The sequence below is a fragment of the Aedes aegypti genome, chromosome 2 (assembly GCF_002204515.2).
Source record: "Aedes aegypti strain LVP_AGWG chromosome 2, AaegL5.0 Primary Assembly, whole genome shotgun sequence".
In the NCBI taxonomy this organism is placed as follows: domain Eukaryota; kingdom Metazoa; phylum Arthropoda; class Insecta; order Diptera; family Culicidae; genus Aedes; species Aedes aegypti.
Window position 1 is genome coordinate 426862828 of NC_035108.1, and position 22815 is coordinate 426885642.

At 42.7% G+C, this 22815-nt stretch overlaps 1 protein-coding gene across 14 annotated transcripts in view; it reads right to left on the reverse strand.

Annotated features, from left to right (window-relative positions):
* The window catches only part of LOC5573206 (protein abrupt), a 216402-nt gene that overhangs the window by 93918 nt on the left and 99669 nt on the right, over positions 1-22815 (reverse strand). For 13 of the 14 annotated variants that reach the window (XM_021847602.1, XM_021847597.1, XM_021847598.1 and 10 more), the window contains 5 exons: positions 4770-5690; positions 4217-4332; positions 3862-4072; positions 3446-3766; positions 1457-1661 (listed from right to left, as the gene is read on the reverse strand). In XM_021847602.1, coding sequence (XP_021703294.1) covers positions 1457-1661; positions 3446-3766; positions 3862-4072; positions 4217-4332; positions 4770-5402 — 1486 coding nt within the window. In that variant the 5' untranslated portion in view covers positions 5403-5690. The remainder of the gene's footprint in view (positions 1-1456; positions 1662-3445; positions 3767-3861; positions 4073-4216; positions 4333-4769; positions 5691-22815) is intronic. The other variant, XM_021847608.1, reaches the window with a different exon arrangement.

Genomic DNA, 22815 nt, shown 5'->3' on the forward strand with positions numbered 1-22815 from the left:
GGAATGACTCGATGGTTGGATGTTCGCTGGTTGGAAAATATTCCAACTAAAAAGCACTCAAATCTCAACAGAAAATGTCAAACTGACTTTGATGTCTGAGTATTGTCGCATTGAAGTCTCCATATATAGAGCAAATGCGTGCGTTTCGTTTCGTGACGATTTGCTCTGCAGATGCGTTAGTGTGGAGCATTTTAACCAGCTGTCAATCGTTCCAACTAACGGGTCGGATTCGCTAGATGGAAGGCAGTCGTGTTCCAACCAGCGAATCCCCGCTGTATTTACCGAACTCCATGTGAATTTTGTGAACAATATTGCATTAAGTTGAATTTAGTACTTTTTAGAACAAACATTTGTTTTCTATGATTAACTCCTATTCAACTGTCAGAATCACAACGTGACATGTTATGAAAATAATAAGCCATTTTACGAGACGTTCGAATGACGTTTTCTGGCGGGCCGCTCATTGTTGTTGTTCAAAAAACTAGCATGACATCTGAATGGCGCTGGTCACATTTTTTTGGCGATGACATCCCCGTCTCTTTCAGCACCTGTTTCTACCCGGTGTACATGTATTATGTTACCTGTAGATGAAAAATACCTTCCTTGCTTGCTGATTTCAATTTTACATGCGTAAATTAAAAACTTTGTTGCATTGCCACCAGCGTCAGCTCCTTCCAAATATAACGCTAGAAGAAACGTAAATAAATCGACCCGCCAGAAACTTTCAAAGCTGGTAAACAAACGGAAACCATATGATTCGAAACGTCTCATAAAATGGCTTATAATGTTTTGCAAGTGTTGCATTCAATCAAGGGGCAGAACAGATGAGTATTTGGAGATAATGTAATGATTTTAGTACAGCTAAGTATTTCGTTTATATCCAATGAAACTTATAGAAATACGTAATATTCCAAAAATTAAACATTTAACGAGTATATTAAATCATTCCATCAATATTAAGTTAAATTTAGCATAGTTCAGAACTTTTTTCTATGTGATATATCATTTTTCGACGATTATCATAAGTCAAATTTTAAACCACACACTGTCATCAAACTTCTCGATCCGGATGGTTATTCAAATCACGTTGTTTTAGCACTCCTACCACACGAAGACTTCAAATAACTTCTAACTATTCTACCGTTTGCCTGAAATAATTGCCTCTAACGTTTGTCTCAATCTCTAATTTTCAATCACAAACCGTATGTAGAACAAACTCTGATTTTTCAAGTATTAGTTTTGAGGGCCAAATCATAATAGACTAATAGGAAAACTCAAATCAAACCTACTGAAACAGGGAGTCTCGGCGCACGAGACTCCCCAGAAACCAAAGTAGGGTTATTAGTAAGAAACTAGTAGGACTTTTGAGAATACTATAATACAACGAGCCAAAATCAAAGTAGCAATCGAGAGAAGGGATTTTTTTTCTTCTATTTAGCAGGGTTGGCTGACTTACCGAAGTTGTCCCCATGCATACCGGACGGGCCGGGTATCAGACCGGGGATGCCCTGCAGGCCGAGGAATGGGAACGACGGGCGGGTGTGTTCGACGTTGCCGTTGATGCCCTCGATGTCATCGCCGTGATCGGAGGCAGCCGTGTCGCTGCTGTTCGAGTCCTCACCGCTGATGGCATTCTGAAGTGACTGCAGGTCGGGGTGTTTCTGCGTGCGGGACGGGATTGGTTGGGGGGTTAGACGGAGGTTCTTCCGGTGAGTTTTTATAGGGGTATGACAGGGTTATCGCTGAGACCTGTTCATAGTTCAGAAAGGACTTCGACTCAAATCTCTTGGTTTAACGCTTGTACCAGTTTCCCGTAAGCCTGCTGAGCAGCTTCCCAGAAGCCTGCTGAGCAGCCTCCCAGAAGCCTGCTGAGCAGCTTCCCAGAAGCCTGCTGAGCAGCTTCCCAGAAGCCTGCTGAGCAGCTTCCCAGAAGCCTGCTGAGCAGCTTCCCAGAAGCCTGCTGAGCAGCTTCCCAGAAGCCTGCTGAGCAGCTTCCCAGAAGCCTGCTGAGCAGCTTCCCAGAAGCCTGCTGAGCAGCTTCCCAGAAGCCTGCTGAGCAGCTTCCCAGAAGCCTGCTGAGCAGCTTCCCAGAAGCCTGCTGAGCAGCTTCCCAGAAGCCTGCTGAGCAGCTTCCCAGAAGCCTGCAGAGCAGCTTCCCAGAAGCCTGCAGAGCAGCTTCCCAAAAGCCTACAGAGCAGCTTCCCAGAAGCCTGTTGAGCAGCTTCCCAAAGGCCTGCAGAGCAGCTTCCAGAAGCCTGCAGAGCAGCTTCCCAAAAGCCTGCAGAGCAGCTTCCCAGAAGCCTGCAGAGCAGCTTCCCAGAAGCCTGCAGAGCAGCTTCCCAGAAGCCTGCAGAGCAGCTTCCCAGAAGCCTGCAGAGCAGCTTCCCAGAAGCCTGCAGAGCAGCTTCCCAGAAGCCTGCAGAGCAGCTTCCCAAAAGCCTACAGAGCAGCTTCCCAGAAGCCTGTTGAGCAGCTTCCCAAAGGCCTGCAGAGCAGCTTCCAGAAGCCTGCAGAGCAGCTTCCCAAAAGCCTGCAGAGCAGCTTCCCAGAAGCCTGCAGAGCAGCTTCCCAGAAGCCTGCAGAGCAGCTTCCCAGAAGCCTGCAGAGCAGCTTCCCAGAAGCCTGCAGAGCAGCTTCCCAGAAGCCTGCAGAGCAGCTTCCCAGAAGCCTGCAGAGCAGCTTCCCAGAAGCCTGCAGAGCAGCTTCCCAGAAGCCTGCTGAGCAGCTTCCCAGAAGCCTGCTGAGCAGCTTCCCAGAAGCCTGCTGAGCAGCTTCCCAGAAGCCTGCTGAGCAGCTTCCCAGAAGCCTGCTGAGCAGCTTCCCAGAAGCCTGCAGAGCAGCTTACCAGAAGCCTGCAAAGCAGCTTACCAGAAGCCTGCAGAGCAGCTTCCCAGAAGCCTGCAGAGCAGCTTCCCAAAAGCCTACAGAGCAGCTTCCCAGAAGCCTGTTGAGCAGCTTCCCAAAGGCCTGCAGAGCAGCTTCCAGAAGCCTGCAGAGCAGCTTCCCAAAAGCCTGCAGAGCAGCTTCCCAGAAGCCTGCAGAGCAGCTTCCCAGAAGCCTGCAGAGCAGCTTCCCAGAAGCCTGCAGAGCAGCTTCCCAGAAGCCTGCAGAGCAGCTTCCCAGAAGCCTGCAGAGCAGCTTCCCAGAAGCCTGCAGAGCAGCTTCCCAGAAGCCTGCAGAGCAGCTTCCCAGAAGCCTGCAGAGCAGCTTCCCAGAAGCCTGCTGAGCAGCTTCCCAGAAGCCTGCAGAGCAGCTTCCCAGAAGCCTGCAGAATAGCTTCCCAGAAGCCTGCAGAATAGCTTCCCAGAAGCCTGCTGAGCATCTTCCAGAAGCCTGCTGAGCAGGAAGCCAGAAGCCTAAAGGTCTTCAAACTCAACCCACGTTCAATCAAATAATGTCTTTGGCGGTCTCCCGTACCCCCCCTAGAAAAACAGCGGCAACCTACCGATGGCACAGACAGGGTAGGTCCGCCCTCCAGTACCTGTGAGAGGAGCGACTCGCGGTGCGACTCCAGACTGCGGTCCCGGTCGCGCACCTCGAAGTCACTGCCGGCGATGCTGGCGTTACTCCGGAGGTCCTTGCTCTTGTCCTTGGAACGTTCGCGGGTCAACGGGTGCTGTCCGATGGGGAAGTGCTCGAGAGGGATCGGGTCGTCCGGGCTGAGGCCGTGCTGCTTGCGGTACAGTTCGGAGCTTTTGGTACGCTTCTGGGGAGGGGGCACTCCGGCACCATCCTCCGGCGGTTCCCATGGTAATGACGACGAAGTCTGCGTACCGGAGTGAGAAAAAAGTGCGAAAGAGAGGGAGGGAAAGGGGGATTAATTATCGTGAGCCGAGCCGGGTTTAATTCGAATTTTATTACGGGCGATGCTTTCAGCTCCTGAACAGCAGGTGCCGATAACGAGGAGGAGTTTAGCGCTGCCGAGGCGCCGATACCGCCAACGTTGCCACCGGTGGACGTTCGGCCCGGGTTCGTCACATCTGCCAACCCCCGCACTTGGAGCAATTGTGCCGTTTTGAGGAAATCGCTTAATTGATCCTGTCCGATGTGCACCTCGCCGTTGTACATAAATCTGGGCGGTTGTTTGTTGATGTGTTTTGAAGGATTGGGCGCCAAAATCCGAGGGGGTGGGGGTAGAGCAAGGGATGGAAATGGATTAATTAGTTTAGTTTTCCAGAGTGATAAACGAGCAACCGAGCGAGCAGTCGGTCATTACCTCAGCAGACTTTCGATGTCCTCGGAGCGCACGTCACGCAGGATGACAATCGGATGCTCGCAGGGATTCGCCTTCAGCAGCTTGCGAAAGTAGGGACTACACGCACTCAGGACGACCTGTGGGGGATAGAAAGTGAGATAACAGAGGTGTGGAGTGGATGGTAAAAGTTAGTTAATTGGATTATCGAGTAGAAAATTGTTGTTGGATTTCAAAATTGTTGAATCTTCCGTAGGATTCAAATTAGCTCAATCCATAAGGGTGTTTGTTGGATTTCCGTCAATCATTGTAGCTTCTTCAGTCTAATATTTTTCACCATGGGCGTAGCCAGAGAAAGTTCAAAACTAACTGTTTTGTTACGAAAAGATCCATTTGATATCCATCTATTTTTTTTAAAAGATTTTTCTAAAAATTACTCTAAGAATTACTATAGTATATTTGCTTTTTTTCAGGAAATATTTCGAGTTTTTTCTAAGAGCGATTTCTCCAGGTTTTTTCAAAAGGTTTGTACAAATTTAGGACTCCGCGTGCTTATCGCCTCCCAAACCCAACTCACCTTGTGCGCGGTAAAGGACCGCTGCTCGCAGGCAATCGTCACATCGACAAAGTCCTCCTCGTCCCGCAGATGCCGGAAGGACGACAGTATCGACGACTGGAAGTCGTTCCACTTGAGGGCGTACTGCTGCTGCTCGGACGGTGTCGGCGAAAACGGCCGATGCGGGTGCTGTTGATGCAGGTCCCGCTCGCGTTCCCTCTCGCGCTCCCGTTCCCGCTCTCGCTGCTGGTGGTGAGACTGGCTTTGCGACATTGTCGCCGACGCTGACGACGAAGACTGTTGCTGTTGCTGTTGATGCTGCTGCTGTTGCACTTCTCGCTGCTGTTGTTGCTGGTCTCGTTCCCGTTGTTGTTGCTGCTGGAGTTCACGTTCCCTCTGCAATAGCTGAAAGTGGTGCTCCATTTTGGCATCGCTGTTGCTGCTTCCCCGATTCTTGCCACTGTTGCTGTTGATGGTATTGTTGTTGTTGTGTATGCTGCTGGCGTTATTGCTGCTCTGTTGGCTGCTGTCCGTGGCGTGCATTTGCTGCGTGTCGTTCATGGTGGCGGGTGTCCACGGTGCCGACAACGACCCGACCGTCGGATATCGACTCAGTTTGTCAATCGGCTGGATCGCGACAGTTGCTGTCGACATTCAATTCATTGGAGTACGCGAATTGTTCGCCCGCTCGTTCCGATTTTAATTCTAGCCTTCAGCTTCACGTTTCAAATAGTGTGTTCTTTTCAACAGGTTCTTGTTCAGTTTTCCCTGAGAGAGGTAGTAGTTTGCTTGTTGACTTTGTTTGTTTAGTTTTGGTATGAGATCATTTAAACTTTCGTTGGAAATCCATATTTGCGTCGGAGTGCGGTGTTGTAGAAGCGCGGCTCTGTGGCTGCTTTCGGGTGGCGAGTGGTTTCACTCCAAAAAACAGAGGGACGGAATCTGCAACGGGGAAGAGAGAGAAAGGGTGCAAAAACTTGATTAATATTTCGTACAAACACTAATGCACCGTTTTCGGTGCGGTATAAGCATTGAGGGGATGAGAGATTGAAAGGATGAGCATGAGCACCCACTGGTGCATTTTTCGGTGGTAAAATCGAGATTTGTTGGTCTAGTGTGAGGGATGATGTTTTTAGAATGGGATAGGAAACGCAGGCGCTTTGATTGAATACCATAGGCAGTTCAAGAAATTCTCTACTGAGATATATATAACATAAATCGTTTCCAACCAGAAGGGGTTCAAAATTCTATCTTTACTGATAAAGATGTTAACGGTGTACAGAATTGCTTGCATTGTTTTGGGAGTTTCCAATAAGTTACGTCAGACATTCAAGAATTTCACGTTCCAAGGGAAGGTTAACATCAAATTTCTATTCAAATTTTAGGTTTTTCAAACACTCTAAACCTATTAGGCAATAAAGTGATTCAAAATAACAATTGCTTTGCTCTTGTATTTGTGTTACTAATCGTTTTGAAAACCTAAAACAGTGTCTAAAATTTTAAACTTGCATCCAGGCTCGATTCCGTTAGCAAAATTCAATACATTTTTTACATTTAAAAGGAAAAATAAGTAATTTTAAGTTTCATCACGCTGTTTTTTGCAATTGGAAAAATTAAATCGAAACAAAAAACAGTTACTTGGTGGAAATATATATTTTTAGTTTTCAAATTTTCAATAGGCATATTTGGCAACACTGTCTAAATGGTCTAGAAAGAGAATTGACGAAGAAAGATACAAAAATGTGCTATTGTTTTTTTGGGTTGGCATTATCATTTTTTTTTTTTCGATAAAACGACATGCGCTATTTATTGGTGGATAGATCGTTTCTGGTCTAGTAGATTTGCCAAATTACAGCCTTTTATCTTATTAGAATTAACTTTGCACAAACATTTTGCTCCCTTGCACCAATAGTTGCCGTCGTGTTCCAGTATTGGAAGCAGTTTTTTTAAATTGATGTATAAAAATGAAAAAAAAGTCTAAGAGATGATGTGTGCTTTATTCGAAAGATTTTAGTTGCTGCTTCGAACGAAAAATGTAAAAATCAACTGCTTGAAATTTCTTGCATCATTACCGAACGACTACTACTGGAGCACAAGCGTAAATACTAGAACACGCGTACCAATAGTGACTCAAGGCTCAAAAAATAGTGTTATTATTCGTTTTATATGTTTCCCTTATAGTAGAGGTTAATATTTTCGATTGACGCCAAATTCGCTCTTTTAGGACTTTTTGTTATTATGTTATGATTGTTATTGCTTATGTGATCCATTATCCACTGGTAACCTACTATCAGAAAAAGGCAACAAGAAATTTTAATAAAATTAAAAAAAAAAAAGAATTTAAAAATTAGATTAAAACCAAAATTCCTAATATTGACGATAATAGAATAAATTCTGCAAAACGTGCTTAGATCGACTTTACAAAGAAAACAAGTAATTTAGAACATAAATTTAAAGGAAATACAAGTACCGCATACCGTATTTTTAAGGATGCTCTTGGAGTCTTGGACTATCTCAAATAATCACCTAATTCATAACACTACACAGTGGTCCAGGAATCAGTTTTACGCGGAAAGATGCATTTTGAGCTTTAGAATGAAACATTAGACGAAAATGGTCTTCTACAAAGTTGTTTGCATTAGTTAAGCGCTTTGTTTGGTGTTATTGAAAATTAGGGTGGACCACATTTTCATAGAAATTGTGTAACTTTACTTACTTACTTACTTATTTGGCTTTACATCAATTATCTTGATAAAGCCTCGCCAACAATATTTCGCCAATTCCCTCGGTTCATGGCCGCTTCTCTCCATCCTCGACTGTGACCCACGCTCTCCAGGTCCTGGTGTACCTGGTCCATCCACCTAGCTCGCTGCGCCCCACGCCTTCTTGTTCCGACCGGATTCGTGGCGAACACCATCTTTACAGGGTTGTTGTCCGGCATTCTTGCAACATGCCCTGCCCAGCGTATCCTTCCAGCTTTAGCTACCTTCACGATACTGGGTTCGCCGTAGAGTTGAGCGAGCTCGTGGTTCATCCTTCGCCGCCACACGCCGTTCTCCTGCACGCCGCCGAAGATCGTCCTTAGCACTCGGCGTTCGAAAACCCCAAGAGCTTGCAAGTCCTCCTCGAGCATAGTCCACGCCTCATGCCCATAGAGGACTACCGGTCTTATGAGCGTTTTGTACATCGTGCATTTGGTGCGGGGGTGAATCTTTCTTGACCGCTGTTTCTTCTGGAGCCCATAGTAGGCACGACTTCCGCTGATGATGCGCCTTCGTATTTCCCGACTAACATTGTTGTCAGCCGTCAACAAGGATCCAAGGTAGACGAACTCGTCCACCACCTCGAAGGTATCCCCGTCTATCGTAACACTGCTTCCTAGGCGGGCCCTGTCGCGCTCAGTTCCGCCAACCAGCATGTACTTTGTTTTCGACGCATTCACCATTAGCCCGACTCTTGTTGCTTCGCGTTTCAGGCGGGTGAACAAATCTGCCACCGTTTCAAATTTTCTCCCAATAATATCCATGTCGTCCGCGAAGCAAACAAATTGTCCGGATCTCGTGAAAATCGTGCCTCGACTGTTAAGTCCGGCTCTCCGCATGACACCTTCAAGCGCAATATTGAACAACAGGCACGAAAGTCCGTCGCCCTGTCGTAGTCCCCGCCGAGACTCGAACGAACTGGAGTGTTCGCCCGAGATCTTCACGCAGTTTTGCATACCGTCCATCGTTGCTCTGATCAATCTTGTGAGCTTCCCGGGAAAGCTGTTCTCGTCCATGATTTTCCATAGCTCAATGCGGTCGATACTATCGTATGCCGCCTTGAAATCGATGAACAAATGGTGCGTAGGGACCTGGTACTCACGGCATTTCTGGAGGATTTGCCGCACGGAAAAGATCTGGTCCGTTGTCGAGCGGCCGTCGATGAAACCTGCTTGATAACTTCCCACGAACTCGTTTGCTATAGGTGATAGACGACGGAAGAGAATCTGGGATAGCACTTTATAGGCGGCGTTTAGGATGGTGATTGCACGATAATTTTCACACTCCAGTTTGTCGCCCTTTTTGTAGATAGGGCATATAACGCCTTGCTTCCACTCCTCCGGTAGCTGTTCCGTTTCCCAGATTCTGACTATCAGCCGATGCAGACAAGCGGCCAACCTGTCCGGGCCCATCTTGATGAGTTCGGCTCCGATACCATCCTTGCCAGCGGCTTTGTTGTTCTTGAGCTGTTGAATGGCATCCTTAACTTCCCCCATCGTGGGAGCTGGTTGATTTCCGCTATCCGCTGTGCTGACGTAGCCATCGCCTTCGCTGTCCTGACCTTCTGTGCCTGTGTTCTCTGCGCCATTCAGGTGTTCATCGTAGTGCTGCTTCCACCTTTCGATCACCTCGCGTCCGTCCGTCAAGATGCTCCCATCCTTATCCCGGCACATCTCAGCTCGCGGCACGAAGCATTTGCGGGATGTGTTGAGCTTCTGATAGAACTTCCGCGTTTCTTGAGAACGGTACAGCAACTCCATCTCTTGGCATTCCACCTCTTCCAGGCGGCGCTTTTTGTCCCGGAATAGGCGGGTTTGCTGTTTCCGCTTCAGTCTGTATCGTTCCACGTTTTGCCGCGTACCATGCTGCAGCATTGCAGCCCGCGCTGCATTCTTCTCCTCTAAAACCTCCTGGCACTCCTCGTCGAACCAATCGTTTCTTGAGCTCCGTTCCACATATCCGACAACGCTTTCGGCAGCGTCGTTAATGGCTGCTTTGACTGTCCTCCAGCAGTCCTCAAGAGGGTCCCTATCGAGCTCGCCCTCATCCGGCAACGCTGCCTCAAGATGCTGCGCGTACGCATTGGCGACATCCGGTTGTTTTAGCCGCTCGAGATTGTACCGGGGCGGGCGTCGGTACCGTACATTGTTGATGACGGATAGTTTTGGGCGCAGTTTCACCATCACCAGGTCGGAGTCAATGTTGGCGCCACGATAGGTTCTGACGTCGGTTATGTCGGAGAAGTGCCGTCCATCGATCAAAACGTGGTCGATTTGCGATTCTGTCTGCTGAGGTGATCTCCAGGTGTACCGATACGGGAGGCTGTGCTGGAAATAGGTGCTACGAATGGCCATGTTCTTGGAGGCGGCAAAATCTATCAGTCGTAGGCCGTTCTCGTTCGTCAGCCGGTGGGCGCTGAACTTTCCAATCGTCGGTCTGAACTCCTCCTCCTGGCCAACCTGAGCGTTCAAATCTCCTATGATGATCTTGACGTCGTGGCTTGGGCAGCGGTCGTACTCGCGTTCGAGCTGCGCGTAAAATGCGTCCTTGTCATCATCAGTGCTCCCGGAGTGTGGGCTATGCACGTTGATTATGCTGAAGTTAAAGAATCGGCCTTTGATTCTTAACTTGCACATTCATTCATTGATCGGCCACCACCCGATCACGCGCCTTTGCATATCACCCATCACTATGAAAGCTGTTCCCAGCTCGCGTGTGTTGCCGCAGCTCTGGTAGATGGTATGATTACCTCTAAACGTTCGCACCAATGCTCCTGTCCAGCACACCTCCTGCAGCGCTACGATGTCGAAACCGCGGGTCTTCAGTACATCGGAGAGTATGCGAGTACTTCCAATGAAGTTGAGAGATTTGCAGTTCCACGTACCGAGTTTCCAATCGCTAGTCCATTTTCGTCGCTGTGGTCTTTGCCGATTGTTCCGGTCCGTATTCTCTCGTTGACGTTCCTGTGCTGATGTGTTTTTACGGCTGGCTCGCAGGGCCTGACACCAACCCCCTAGATTTCCGGAGGACCATTCCCCCTAAATGTTCGGAGGGCCATAGTGCGCAGTTTAGCTTAGAGTCCTTCTCTGGCACTCGGACGATGATCAGCCGCCCCTGACATGGGGAACAGACGCTGTTGTGAGCCGCTCCTAACGTGGAGTACAGACGCTCCAGGTTTGCAGAAGCAAACCCCCCCTTCCCTGTCAGCATACGACCAAAGTTCCCACCGGGGGTTGGTTACCCGATCTTCCCCAAGGTTACTCGTACCCCGGCCAGTACCACGAGGAGGTAGGGATAGGAGTTGCTGGGCAAGAGGCTAAGGACCACACAAAGGGGTCTATTTTATTCCTGCAGGTACACGAGGTACCAATGGTACGCCATGCCCAGCCATTTACCGCGCCATTGTGTAACTAACTTTCTTATTTGTAGAAATTATATTATACATGCTTCAGCAATGTTGTAAAGCATTCAATTTTAAGCAACTTTGCCAAAACATGTTTTTTTGTATCTCTTGACCGATTTAGAGCTTTTTTCCTACGGTAACATAGGGTGGTCCAACGAAAACTGGTTTTCTGGCTCTAGCATTTTCAATTCAAATATCTTATCAAAGTAGTCTATGAAACACTTTTAGAGCTTTGAAAAATGCGTAATTTAGTGAGTGAAGAAACTCGCTATCTCCTTCCGTTTAGGAGTTATTGTTATTTTTGTCACAAAACCATGCTTACTTTGATTGTGAATATCTCTGATAGGGGCAAACATAAAAAATATCTTTTGACGGCATTCAAGAGACAAAATAAAATTGTATATTATATCAAAAAATTACAGATGTGTGATTTTTGTAACTCTAATGGAATGCCTTTAAAAACAAAGGATTTTTAGCAGAACAACTTCAATAACTTTTGAACTAAAAATGACATCAACAATCTTTCTGCATCAAAATAAGTTCTAAAAGTCGTTCATAGACAACTTTGACAAGAAGGTAATATTAAATAAACTAGAGTTAAAAAACTTGTTTTTGTTAGACCACCCTATGATGATTGGGAAAAAATGCTCTAGATTGGTCAAATTTTGAGCCATTCAACCATTCATTTTAGTAACAATAAAAAAAAAGAAAAGTATGTGTACATCGAAATTATTCAAACAGGAATAAAGGTTTATGGCAGGCCTGCCCAACCTTTTCGAATCGCGGGGCAAATCGCAGAATCAATTTTGGGTGGCGGGCCAACTTTCTAAAATGCCCAAATATTTGCATGAAATTTGATAAAAGTTAGTAAACGAAGCATTTTTTTAGGTTAAAAAACAGAAATGTTTTAAGCATCCTGATGAATATTTAGAAAGTCTCTTGCGAAATCATGAATTAATCTTACACAGTATGGTTTGAAGAGTCTAACCCATAATTTTTGCACCCAATGAACATTTTGTAATACTGCCAGAATACTCCTAGTATTATTCGAAATCCTGCATAGGGTTTTGTGAGACTCGTATTTTGGAATTTTGCGAAAATCTTGGTCACAATTAAGTGAGAATTCTGTTCAGAATTTTACAACATTCTTTTAGAATCTCGTTGCATTCGCATATTAATTTTGAAATCTTGAATTCTCAGGAAATGCTGTCCAGGATTTCATTGTAACCTTGGCCGGGATAAAAAAACAGCGTATTGATCCTGTGGAATTATATGGAATCCTGTTGCACATTTTGTAAGAATCTTGCTCATGTTATCCGTGAAAAATTTGTCCACAATTCATAGCGAATCCTGTGCAAGGTTTGGTGAAAAGTTTGCCTATTTGTTCATAATCTTGCCAAGTATGCTGCGTTTACCATCGTGGAGAATATATCTCTAATTATAGAGTTATTATTATGGTTGAAACTTTAGCTTTCGGCTTTTGCTTAGGCTTCATTTATTGAACATTGATTTGTAATCAAAACAAGATTGATATTACAAATTTATTTTTTTAGATAATAAACCGAAATGAATCGATCTTCTCAGGTTAATTTGCCAAATAATTTTACCCATTATTAAAACACCAATCTGCAGTGTCTAAAATTAAGCTGCAAGACATCGAAGACAAGACAAAGGTTTTGAATAATTCATAAAATCATATATTTGAAAAGATTCGAAAAAATAATATAAATAATTTTTAAGCTGATATACTACTTTCAAGCTAAACAGAAACAGAATCTTCTAACCCTGGCCTGATTTATGGCCGAAGGCCTGGTTTATGGCGACACTTATGTTTAGTGACGAACAACAGTTTGTTTGAAAATTACCTAAACGTAACGTTGCCACAATAAAAAATTGTTACCGTAAGCATGAAACGAGCTCACCAGTTGACAATCCATCCTCGACTTAACACAAATATTTCTTCACACTCGCACAACGCAAATCGAATATGAATGATTTTGATTCCGTCGCTCGCCCAAAGGACCTTGCGACGGAATCAAAAGACCGCACACTTTTTATGGCAGTCTGGACAATTTGAATTTAACTAGAATTTATAAAATAATCATATAATTATTGTTCGATTCTCGGTAATTTGTTTAAAACTGCATCTCTTCTTAATGCATTCGAATACTCTGAACAGAATCTCGAAAGAGAAACTTAAAAGTAGATTGGAGTAGCTTGTACCTTTTCATTCCTCCCTAAATACTTATCTTTGACAGATACGCGTATTTCGACTACCACTGGCAGTGAATACGAGTAACTGACACTGAAGAAGACTGCTAGTGGTAGTCAAAATACGCGTATCTGTCAAAGATAAGAATTTAGGGCGGAATTAAAGGGTACAAAGTACTCCAATCTACTTTTAAGTTTGCCTAAAACTGCTAAAATATATTTTCCTGATAACGATTTTACCCTATAATATCTAAACTGTTACAATTTTGGTAAAATCAATAAAATAAAGTGACAAATCATAACAATTTGTGAACAAAAATATGTGGCTTTCGACGTCCAGCTTGTGTCAATGTTCCCAAGTCCCTCCGTTTTCAGCACTTATACATTTTACTGTTGGGTGTTCCATAACATTCCAATTACTTCTATGAGAAATCGAGAGTCGGTTTCATAGTCGAGTGAAATTTTAACGCCAAACTGCACCCCGGAATGGTTGATAATGGGCTGAAACGCCTAATAGGTATTACCAACGATGGCAACAGTTTCATCGAGAGGAAGAGAGCATGATCTGCGTTTCGAGTTGACCTTCCACTCGATTTATGATCCCTGCTGGCAATGAGTTACAGAACAGGTGGCGCAGTTCCGTATAATAGTGTGTGTGACAACTGTATAAAGTTGAAAATTACACCTAACACCAATACATCGCTGATCTTGCCTACGTCACTATTTGTGTTTACAATTTAAAATCCCTTGACGCGAAAGCAAAAAGTGCGTGAGTTCAGATGTTTTTCCACTTTATTTCGTACAGTTTTAACAATTTCTGGTAAATTTTGATAGAATGCCGCAGTGTGCAGTCAATGTGTGCAAGATAACGACACAGGAAGCGATGAACAGTGATATTTGCATAAGGTTTCACACTTTCCCCAAAGAACCTAGCAAGCGATCGAAATGGGTGAAATTTTGTAGGCTCATCAAAGATTCGGGTACATCGCTTTATGTATGCTTCCCAGCATTTCACATCTGACGATTTTGTGTTCAATGCTTCGATCCGAAAATCGTTGACAGGTGCAGATCGAAATAGTCTGGTCCGAGGCGGTAAGATTTCTTTGTCCAGTACCAAGAAACGTAATGCCAATTACAGCTTTTCCCACCATTCGTACTCTGGAATCGTCATGCGTTGAGAGTAGAGGTCGTTCCCAACGTTATCAACGGAACGAGCGGAAGGAACTTGTGGCTAACCTTTTGCAAAATCACTGTTCACTGGAGGCGGAGAAATCCAAAAACGTTAATAGTTGAAAATGGATCTTCTTGCGATGTTTCACCGTTCCATTGTTTCTGAGCATTGTTTCACCACAGTGTTGTTTAATAACGTGCTAATCTATTCATCTGTTCAGAAACAACAAGCTACACACTTGGTTACTAATAGTTTTTACGGCGTTATCAAAAAGTATACATTAGTTATTTATACAGATGGAATACCCTATTTCATGCTAGGCAAACCTCAATTAAATATATGATTATTTTGAATATTTTTTAAGTCTATTGTGTTGAAATAGTCCAACAATAAATACAATAATCAAAAATCATCTAGTTCGAATTAAATTTCATGGTATGCACCACAATTTTTTATGTTACATTCAATTTGTTTCAAATATCTCATATCTACTCGTGCTTGCAATCAAATAGTGACGTCACCACTTTTTTGGTTACCAATACATATGCAAATCATGGTCTTCTTCACCTGTACTGTAGCTCATTGCCCTGCTGGCACTATTTGGGGGAACGAAGGACAAAGTGTCCAATCTGAACCAATGCTATTTTTGTTTGTTTTTGTTACTGGAGGGAAATTTTTGGTTAAAGAATATCGAAATAATTCAATATCGCGTAAGACAATAAATTTTTGACTTATCATTAGTTTTCCACTCATTCATATGTTATTGACCCATTTTTAACGAATTTATGGCAGAAAATACATTTTCTTTATATCACATTTCAATATATCACGCCAAAATTTTTTTTTTTTTATTTAATTTTTGTATTTTTTGAATCGCCTGAAAATTTGCATACAGATTCTTTATGACCAAAAATACTCTGACCAAAAATGCCATTTTGCACCTTCAGACCGCCATTTTGAACCTCGCCTTAATTTTGAGAAGGGCGTATCGGAAAATGCATAGCAAATCTTTAAAAAACTGTAACTCGAAAACGGTTTGTCCGATCGATTTGAGATCTTCTACAAAGTTGTAGGTATTGCTTAGGACTATATGGAGAAAAATATGCACGGTAAAAAAAGTTACAGATTATGTTTCATTTCAAAAACAAAATTTTAAAATCGATTTTCTCCAGAAACGCAGTTTTGATTTTTTTAATTTTTGAATATGGTTTAGGGGACAACTTATGTGATTTATTGCACAATGTTTCAAAATGGAAGAATTATGGACAAAAAAGTTATGATTTATTTAGAAATTACAGAATTTGAAAACAAATCGAAACAGAGGAAAACAATATTTTTTTATGTAATTATTTGAAAGTACAGAAAAATTGCAATCAAAAAGTACTTAAGTATATTTTTTCTAGGTTGCTTCAATTTCGATATATACTCATATTTATATAAAATTTTCAAATAAAAAAAGAAAAATTGGTCCTTTTCAAGCATATTTCGTGTTTCAAAACTGCGTTTCTGGAGAAAATCGATTTTAAAATTTTGTTTTTGAAATAAAAAATAATCTGTAACTTTTTTTTACCGTGCATATTTTTCTCCATATAGACCTAAGCTTTGTAGAAGATCTCAAATCGATCGGACAAACCGTTTTCGAGTTACAGTTTTTTAAAGATTTGCCATGCATTTTCCGATACGCCCTTCTCAAAAATAAGGCGAGGTTCAAAATGGCGGTCTGAAAGTACATAATGGCATTTTTGGTCATAAAGAATCTGTATGCAAATTTTCAGGCGATTCAAAAAATACAAAAATAATCGGGTCTGCGAAACGGCGTGGAACCGCTCAGCACTCTGATGCTCGCGAGCATTTTGTTTGGTTTATATTCCGGTTCAGCAGACATTTCGTCTTATAGTAAACTCTTCATAACTGCACTTTCTATTTTGGAAAGACCATCAAATCAGACCAATATCGAATAATAGATATGGAATATGGAGTTATCGTGATTTGACTGTACTTCGATCTATCTTTCTATACATCCTTTTTTATAGTCTTTCTCTCAATCTTCATCTCATGAACGTTCGTAGCCAACGCTAAAATTAGTCGAAAAACTGTCTCACAGCAGTAGTAACATTTTCCTCACATTGCCATCTAGTTAACCACAGTGAACATATGTCGTGGACATTGTTACCCCTGAATCAATGCAATTCTCACGACCTCTTTGAATGCAGTGGGTTTCACGGTGTACATGGTGCGAGCAGATGCAGCTAAACATTTTACTGTTGCCCTCATTGACCTGCATTTTGGCGAGGCAGGTGTAGCCATATGGCTACATAATCGAGCTTGTGAGGGGCATTTTGCAACATTTTCCTCAAATGGTGACAATACGAGTTGAGAATAGAACATAGTGCAGCGTGAAGTAGTGAATGAATATGCAGTTCACTAATACCAGTGCAGTTCGTGTGTCATTCAGGTGGCAATTCCTGCGGAAGGTCGTGGGTGGGGTGGAAAATTCGCACAGCAATCCGATGCCACCCCTTTCAGCCGGTTTGGTGTGCTGTTGTGTGAGAGTTGGTGAGTGAATGAGAGTAGGTCTAGATCAAAATAATAAAGATTAATGCTTTTTAACGAGTGGTGGGTGAGATTTCGACGATGAGGCGCTCTTCCGAGTGTTTGTGGGTGTGCAAACGGGATTGCGCATTTCTGGTTGCAAAACTAAAGGGGGGTCAGGAAATGTACAATGCAGAGCAGAATAAATATTAATCTGTGAATGCAATCTAATGGAAGCTTTTTCATCGGAAGATTTGTCATTGTAGAAGCAAGTGCACTGGGGATGGAGTAAGTATCGATCCAAGTGCTGACTAAATGATTAATGGAAGATGGAATGGGAAGAGTTGTAGAAGCATAGTGCCGGATAGGAGTATGGTATAAACTGGAATGCAAGAGGATGACATTTTTGTACTGCAAACTTTTACAAATTAGGTATGAACAGGGTGTGCTGCTGTTGGTTTAATCACAATCAATTTATATCAGGATACGTCCCTTAGAAATGGAAACTGTATTGTTGAACTGAATCCAACTACAACAATGTTGCAGAACAGTATACATACAATTCCGAACAGTACGCACAGTAATAATCTTTGCTTTTTTGACTCGAAACTCTATTACTTTCAACCAGCATGAATCCTCACTCCATTTACAATGTGAAGATGATACCTCTGGAATCAAACTACGGAGGCAATTCCTAGAAAGAACACTTCACAGTCAGTTTGACTGCGTGATGTCGTGCCACACCCACCTTCTCCCCCTAATCGTCACCATTCGCAGTAACAGAAAAACTTTGAACGCTCAAACGTGTTGCACTAGGGTGGTTCAAAGTACAAAATAATATGATCATTCAACAGTTTTTTATGAAGAAAATAGATTGTTTTCAAATTTTCAGGTCGCCCTAGAAGTAAAACACTTGTAATACAGGAATATTTAAACACGGTAATAAGCATAAACTTATCATCTCTAAGTGAAAACCCATTCTTCTAACTATAATGAAAAGAATTACTAAAGGGAGCACAACAGACAGTGAACGAGGTATCCATCAATCTGTTTGCTATTATTCAGCCCCATATAGAATTATAGTCCTGTCAACTTCTGTGAAAACCTCAAACAAAATTAACTGAAAATGGTTTTGTTTTTTCAGCAACTTGTGTAGAGAAGATTGAAAATTTGTACAAGACAAGTATCTACTTTGATATGGTAATTCTGTCCGTGTTGAAAGTAATATTTTAGGTTTTTCATATACATATTTCATGTAAACCTTCAACGTGTTTGGATCTCTTAAAACCTTCGCTAAAATGAATAGAAATTTGACAAAACTCTATTTCAATAATGAGGATTGTAAGAAAACCATGGGACATGAAACCTTCAAACTTTTCGAAACATGAACCGCCCTAATATTGCACGGTACGACGACGCCGAGAGCGCCCCCCAACGCAATTCAAACCAAGTGACACGCAAATGAGATAAATTTAAAAATAAACTGAAAACATATGTACAATATGATCGACGACGACGCTACTTGCCTGCCTGCCTCTGTCTTTCCTACCTACCGGTAGATGAGGGGGAGATGGGGGTGCTCCGAACAACGAGCTCGCCATGGCATGGTAAGCAACTTGTGTTGTGCGCGTCGGAGAATGTTTTGCTTCATGTGTGTACCCCCAAATAATAATTGCTCTCATAATTTATATGAAAAACAGAAATTGTTTTCTCGACTTGAACGCGCAATAAAAACCGCACACTTTGCCACACTGTACCACACAACAAGTAGCAAGAGCTGACGCACAGTGGACTAAAACTGGACAAAAGTACAAAAAAATGTTGAATTCTTTTACTGATATTTTTTTATGTTTCATAAGTATTGAAAAACAACTCCAGGGGTATATTTCGATTTTTTGCATCCTGTGACTCTAGATGAAGTTGAAATTGATCCTTTCTAATTTTTCGAATTGGATCAGACCATCAAATAATCTAACTTGTTTTATAAATCGCTCCAAAATGAATTCAGAAACCACAAAAGGTTTGCCTACGTTTGAAATATTGTTTTACCTAGCATGAGCTCTAGATACTTAACTTTATCTGACCAATTGATTGGAACACCTCTTATCGTGACGACATGTCTACTTGAAAGTTTTTAATAAAGAAGTTTAGGTTTATGTTGAGTTTTGGAAGTATTAGTAGAAATTTTCCATTTTTGCAAGTCAACTTTTTTGCAATCTACTACAGATGACACGCAGGCTCCGTTCTTTGGCCGAGAGGCCTGTGTCATCCGCAAACAAAGATTTTTGACATCCCTGAGGTAATTTAGCCAAGTCATATGTTTTTCAAATATCATGATTTGGCAATGGATTTTCACGATTTTAGCGATTTTGGCCAATATTTATATAAAGTACAACCACTGTGCGACGGAAGCATCCATCTCTGTCTGCTCTGGGGGCTAGGTTGCCACAACTGACTGCCAAGTGCCTGTCCATGTCGTTTAAGGCGTGAATAATTTTCGAATCACCCAGCACAGAAGAGAAGGGGGGGGGTGCAGATTCACATTGCCAAGCGCCCCTCGACAGGAAGTTCAAGAACTGACACAAAAACAATTACACATGTTTGGCTGGCTGAATGGCTCTCGCTCGGGGTGATGATGGCTGCGCTGGGGTCTTTCCCGTTCCCCCATATTCCGAGACCCAGCAAGCAACGGGAGCAGCGAACCTCCCATCCGCGAACCGCGAGATTTTAATTTCATTTTTATTACTCGAAAAACACGGCGAATCATCACAATTTTTATTAATACGTTACATCCTCTCCGGGTACTCGCTGCTCGAGACGGATGGATGGTGGTTCGGGTCTCTCCTGGCGCCCGCCATGGATTTCACTCTGTGAGCACCAGCAGCAGCACAAGTCTAAAACTCGACCAAATTGTTGCTGATCACTTAATCTTTTTTGGCACTCTTCTGGCCGCCCCCCTTCGATCACGACGACGCATCGTTGTGTGTTGCGATTCGGGGAAGAAAACACCGAACCAGGGGTTGTCAAATTTTGAGTTGGTTTCCCAGGATGTGATTGTGGGTGGATCATGGAAGCATCCATGTAGCTGTCAACGAAGCTACCCAAAATTTCATGAGTGTCTACTGAAGAACCAAACATTGTTCTAAAAGTATCAAGAGGAATGTGTTATAAATCTTGAGAGAAATACTTCAAGAATATCGAAGTTCAGGTCATCTAGAGCTTTTTAGCAAATTATTTGCAAGATACTTGACCAATCTTCTAGTCTCAGACTACGTACAACAGTAAATAATCTGCCAAGGATCTTATCAGGAGTTCTTCAGAAGTAAGAAGTCCATTTAGCTGAAGTATTTTGAAGTTTGTTTAGGGTTTCATCTCAGCCAAAGATAATATCGTTAGTGGTTTAGGAAGACTTCACCTAACCTATAAATGATCAGCTGATCGCAGAAGAAAACTGAACAAATGTGGTCCCTAATCCGGAAACGTTGGGGAACCCCTGGCGTGGGAAGGCCACGGGCCTCAAGAAGAAAATATTTCACCAAACGATTAAATGAAATTGCGCTAATTCGAAAATCTTGTTCCATATACGATCGCACATGCACGCGAGAACATCTTTTGTACGAGCAGCAGCCTTTTCTTTCCCCCTCTGTCTCACTCGTAGGAGTAAACAAACTAATAGAGAGGTAATAAAAGTAATTACCATTATATGCTAATTTCATGTTTTTCCTCCCCATTTGTTGGCTTCCACTCGGTTTCGCGCTAAGACGCCAAAATACCCGGAGAAAACCCGTCAAAAAACATCGCACAGCCCCAGAAATGTGCACAGATATTCAGCTCATCAGCTGTGTTTGTTTTATTAATTTACGATACTTTCGGAAAACGCTACCCATCGGAAACTTCCCTCAAGGTTAATGAACAATTCACATCTTAGCCCCCCTTGAGACCCCCCCTTCATTCGATCGAGGAGTGAAGGTAGAAAATCCTATTTGATCTGACAAACACAATCAGGTATTGCGCAAATTGACCAAGAGAAACTTTCCACCACCGGGCAAAAGCGAAACGCAACAAGTACACAATGACTGTTTCGGCACAGACAAACGGACGTAACACTGACGAAATTCCCTTTGACCACGCATTAAACGATGATTTCAAATTTCCTATGTTCTATAGCTCACCACTAGTGAGCGCATTGTTTTCCTCAGTGTTTGACGTTTCACACTTTCGCTCTCTTTCTCTCCTTTAAGAAATCTGAAAACAACGGTGCCAGCACCTGTCATAGTTGACAGGTACTGGCACCGTTGTTTTGAAGTTTTGTTAAAAAGCGAAAGAGTGAGAATTTCGCCGTGAAATGAACTATTCATGCAACATAGCCACTAGCGCGGTCCAAAATTAAAAAAAAAGATTGAAATTTTTAACTTCCATATCTTTTTTTCCATCCTTACTATAATAATAGAGTTCTGTGAAATTTTCAGCTTTCTAGGTGGTGATTTAAGGGTGGCCCAAAGACGATGTATGTTTATATGGAAATAATTATGGAGAAATTTTGAATATTGTTCGAAACAAGTTATTACTGGAATGTAAGTACGAACTTATCATTCCAAAGTGAAAACTCATTTCATAGTAAGGAGGGTAAGGAAGATACTAGAGATTGTATTTCCGAACATTTTTTTTTAAATTTAGAATTACCCTAATGGCTACTAGATGCTCACTGCGTGAAGTGGACGAAAGATTTTAAAGAAGACCGTTCTAAGCGTTAAGTCTGTTTGTCTGTGATTTCGGTGTGGTGACGACGACCATCGTGTTAAATTTCAATTTCAAACATTACGCAAACTGACGCGCAGATTGATCGTCTCTCTCTCGATCGCTCTCTCTCTCTCTCTCTCTGGGCCGAATTGGTCCGAATTTGATTGGTAATTAAAAAAGTATTGAAGATTAATTAGCGCGCCACCATGCGGACGAGGATGATGACGACGACGAAGGCGACCGCGCTGATCATGCTCTATTCGAGTGTGAGTGCGGTTGTTGGTAGCTACGGCAAACCATTTTACGTGATCTTGGGGAAAGGTACGCGGTCGGTGAGAGGAGGGATGGGGGGTTTCGTTTCTTAAATAATAATAAAAATCAATTTCCATATGGTTTAGCTGGGTATTGATGCGAACGTGTACGTACCGCGTATTGATGATGCAAATTTGGTTGTGATTTGGATAGAGGAAGAGTTGCATCAAGGTATTGTTGTTTTGTTGAAATTTGAAGCTGGTAAGTTACGTATGAGAATTTCATGACTTTCATAATCCCTGCGAGTTGTTAGTAGATGCGGTTTAGCTAAACTTAAAGTTATCATAGAGGAATTTATGCATCTTCGATAATAATTATAAATAAATAATAATAATAATAATAATAAATTAATATGTTAATATAATATAATAAATTATTTTGCTCTTTACGTCATGAGGGATTTTGTCGGGCAAATGTTTTGAAATTAGGCTGAAAGATACACATATCTATGTACTAAAAGATTTAGAACACCACTCATGACGGAGAGATCATTGCTTCCGAAAATACAACAAATACGCAGGGCAATTAGCCAAAGCAGTAGCAAAAGCACGCTCTATCATGTTTGCGTTATGAAAAGATCCTCGACCGGTGGGATTCAAACCTACGACCCTCAGATTGGCCTTACTGAAAAGCTGCGGGTTAACCGCCTCGGCTCTTTTTGCAAAATTTGTTCAGCCCTTTTCACATATTAGCTTAGACTTCATTTATCCTACCCCGTAAGAGCAAACCCTCGATACTACGAAGTTTACAGTTATAAAATCCATCAATAAACCCAACCAGCTAATCATACCATTGGAAACAACAGCCTCTTTGCGTGTTCGCTATCGCTGTGTTTAGATCTCCCGAATTCGGGCCATCGTCGTCGTCGTCGTCGTCCGGATCCGATCGCGACTCAAATAGCTTTGCGTTGAGGTTCAATGAAGTGATTAATTTGGT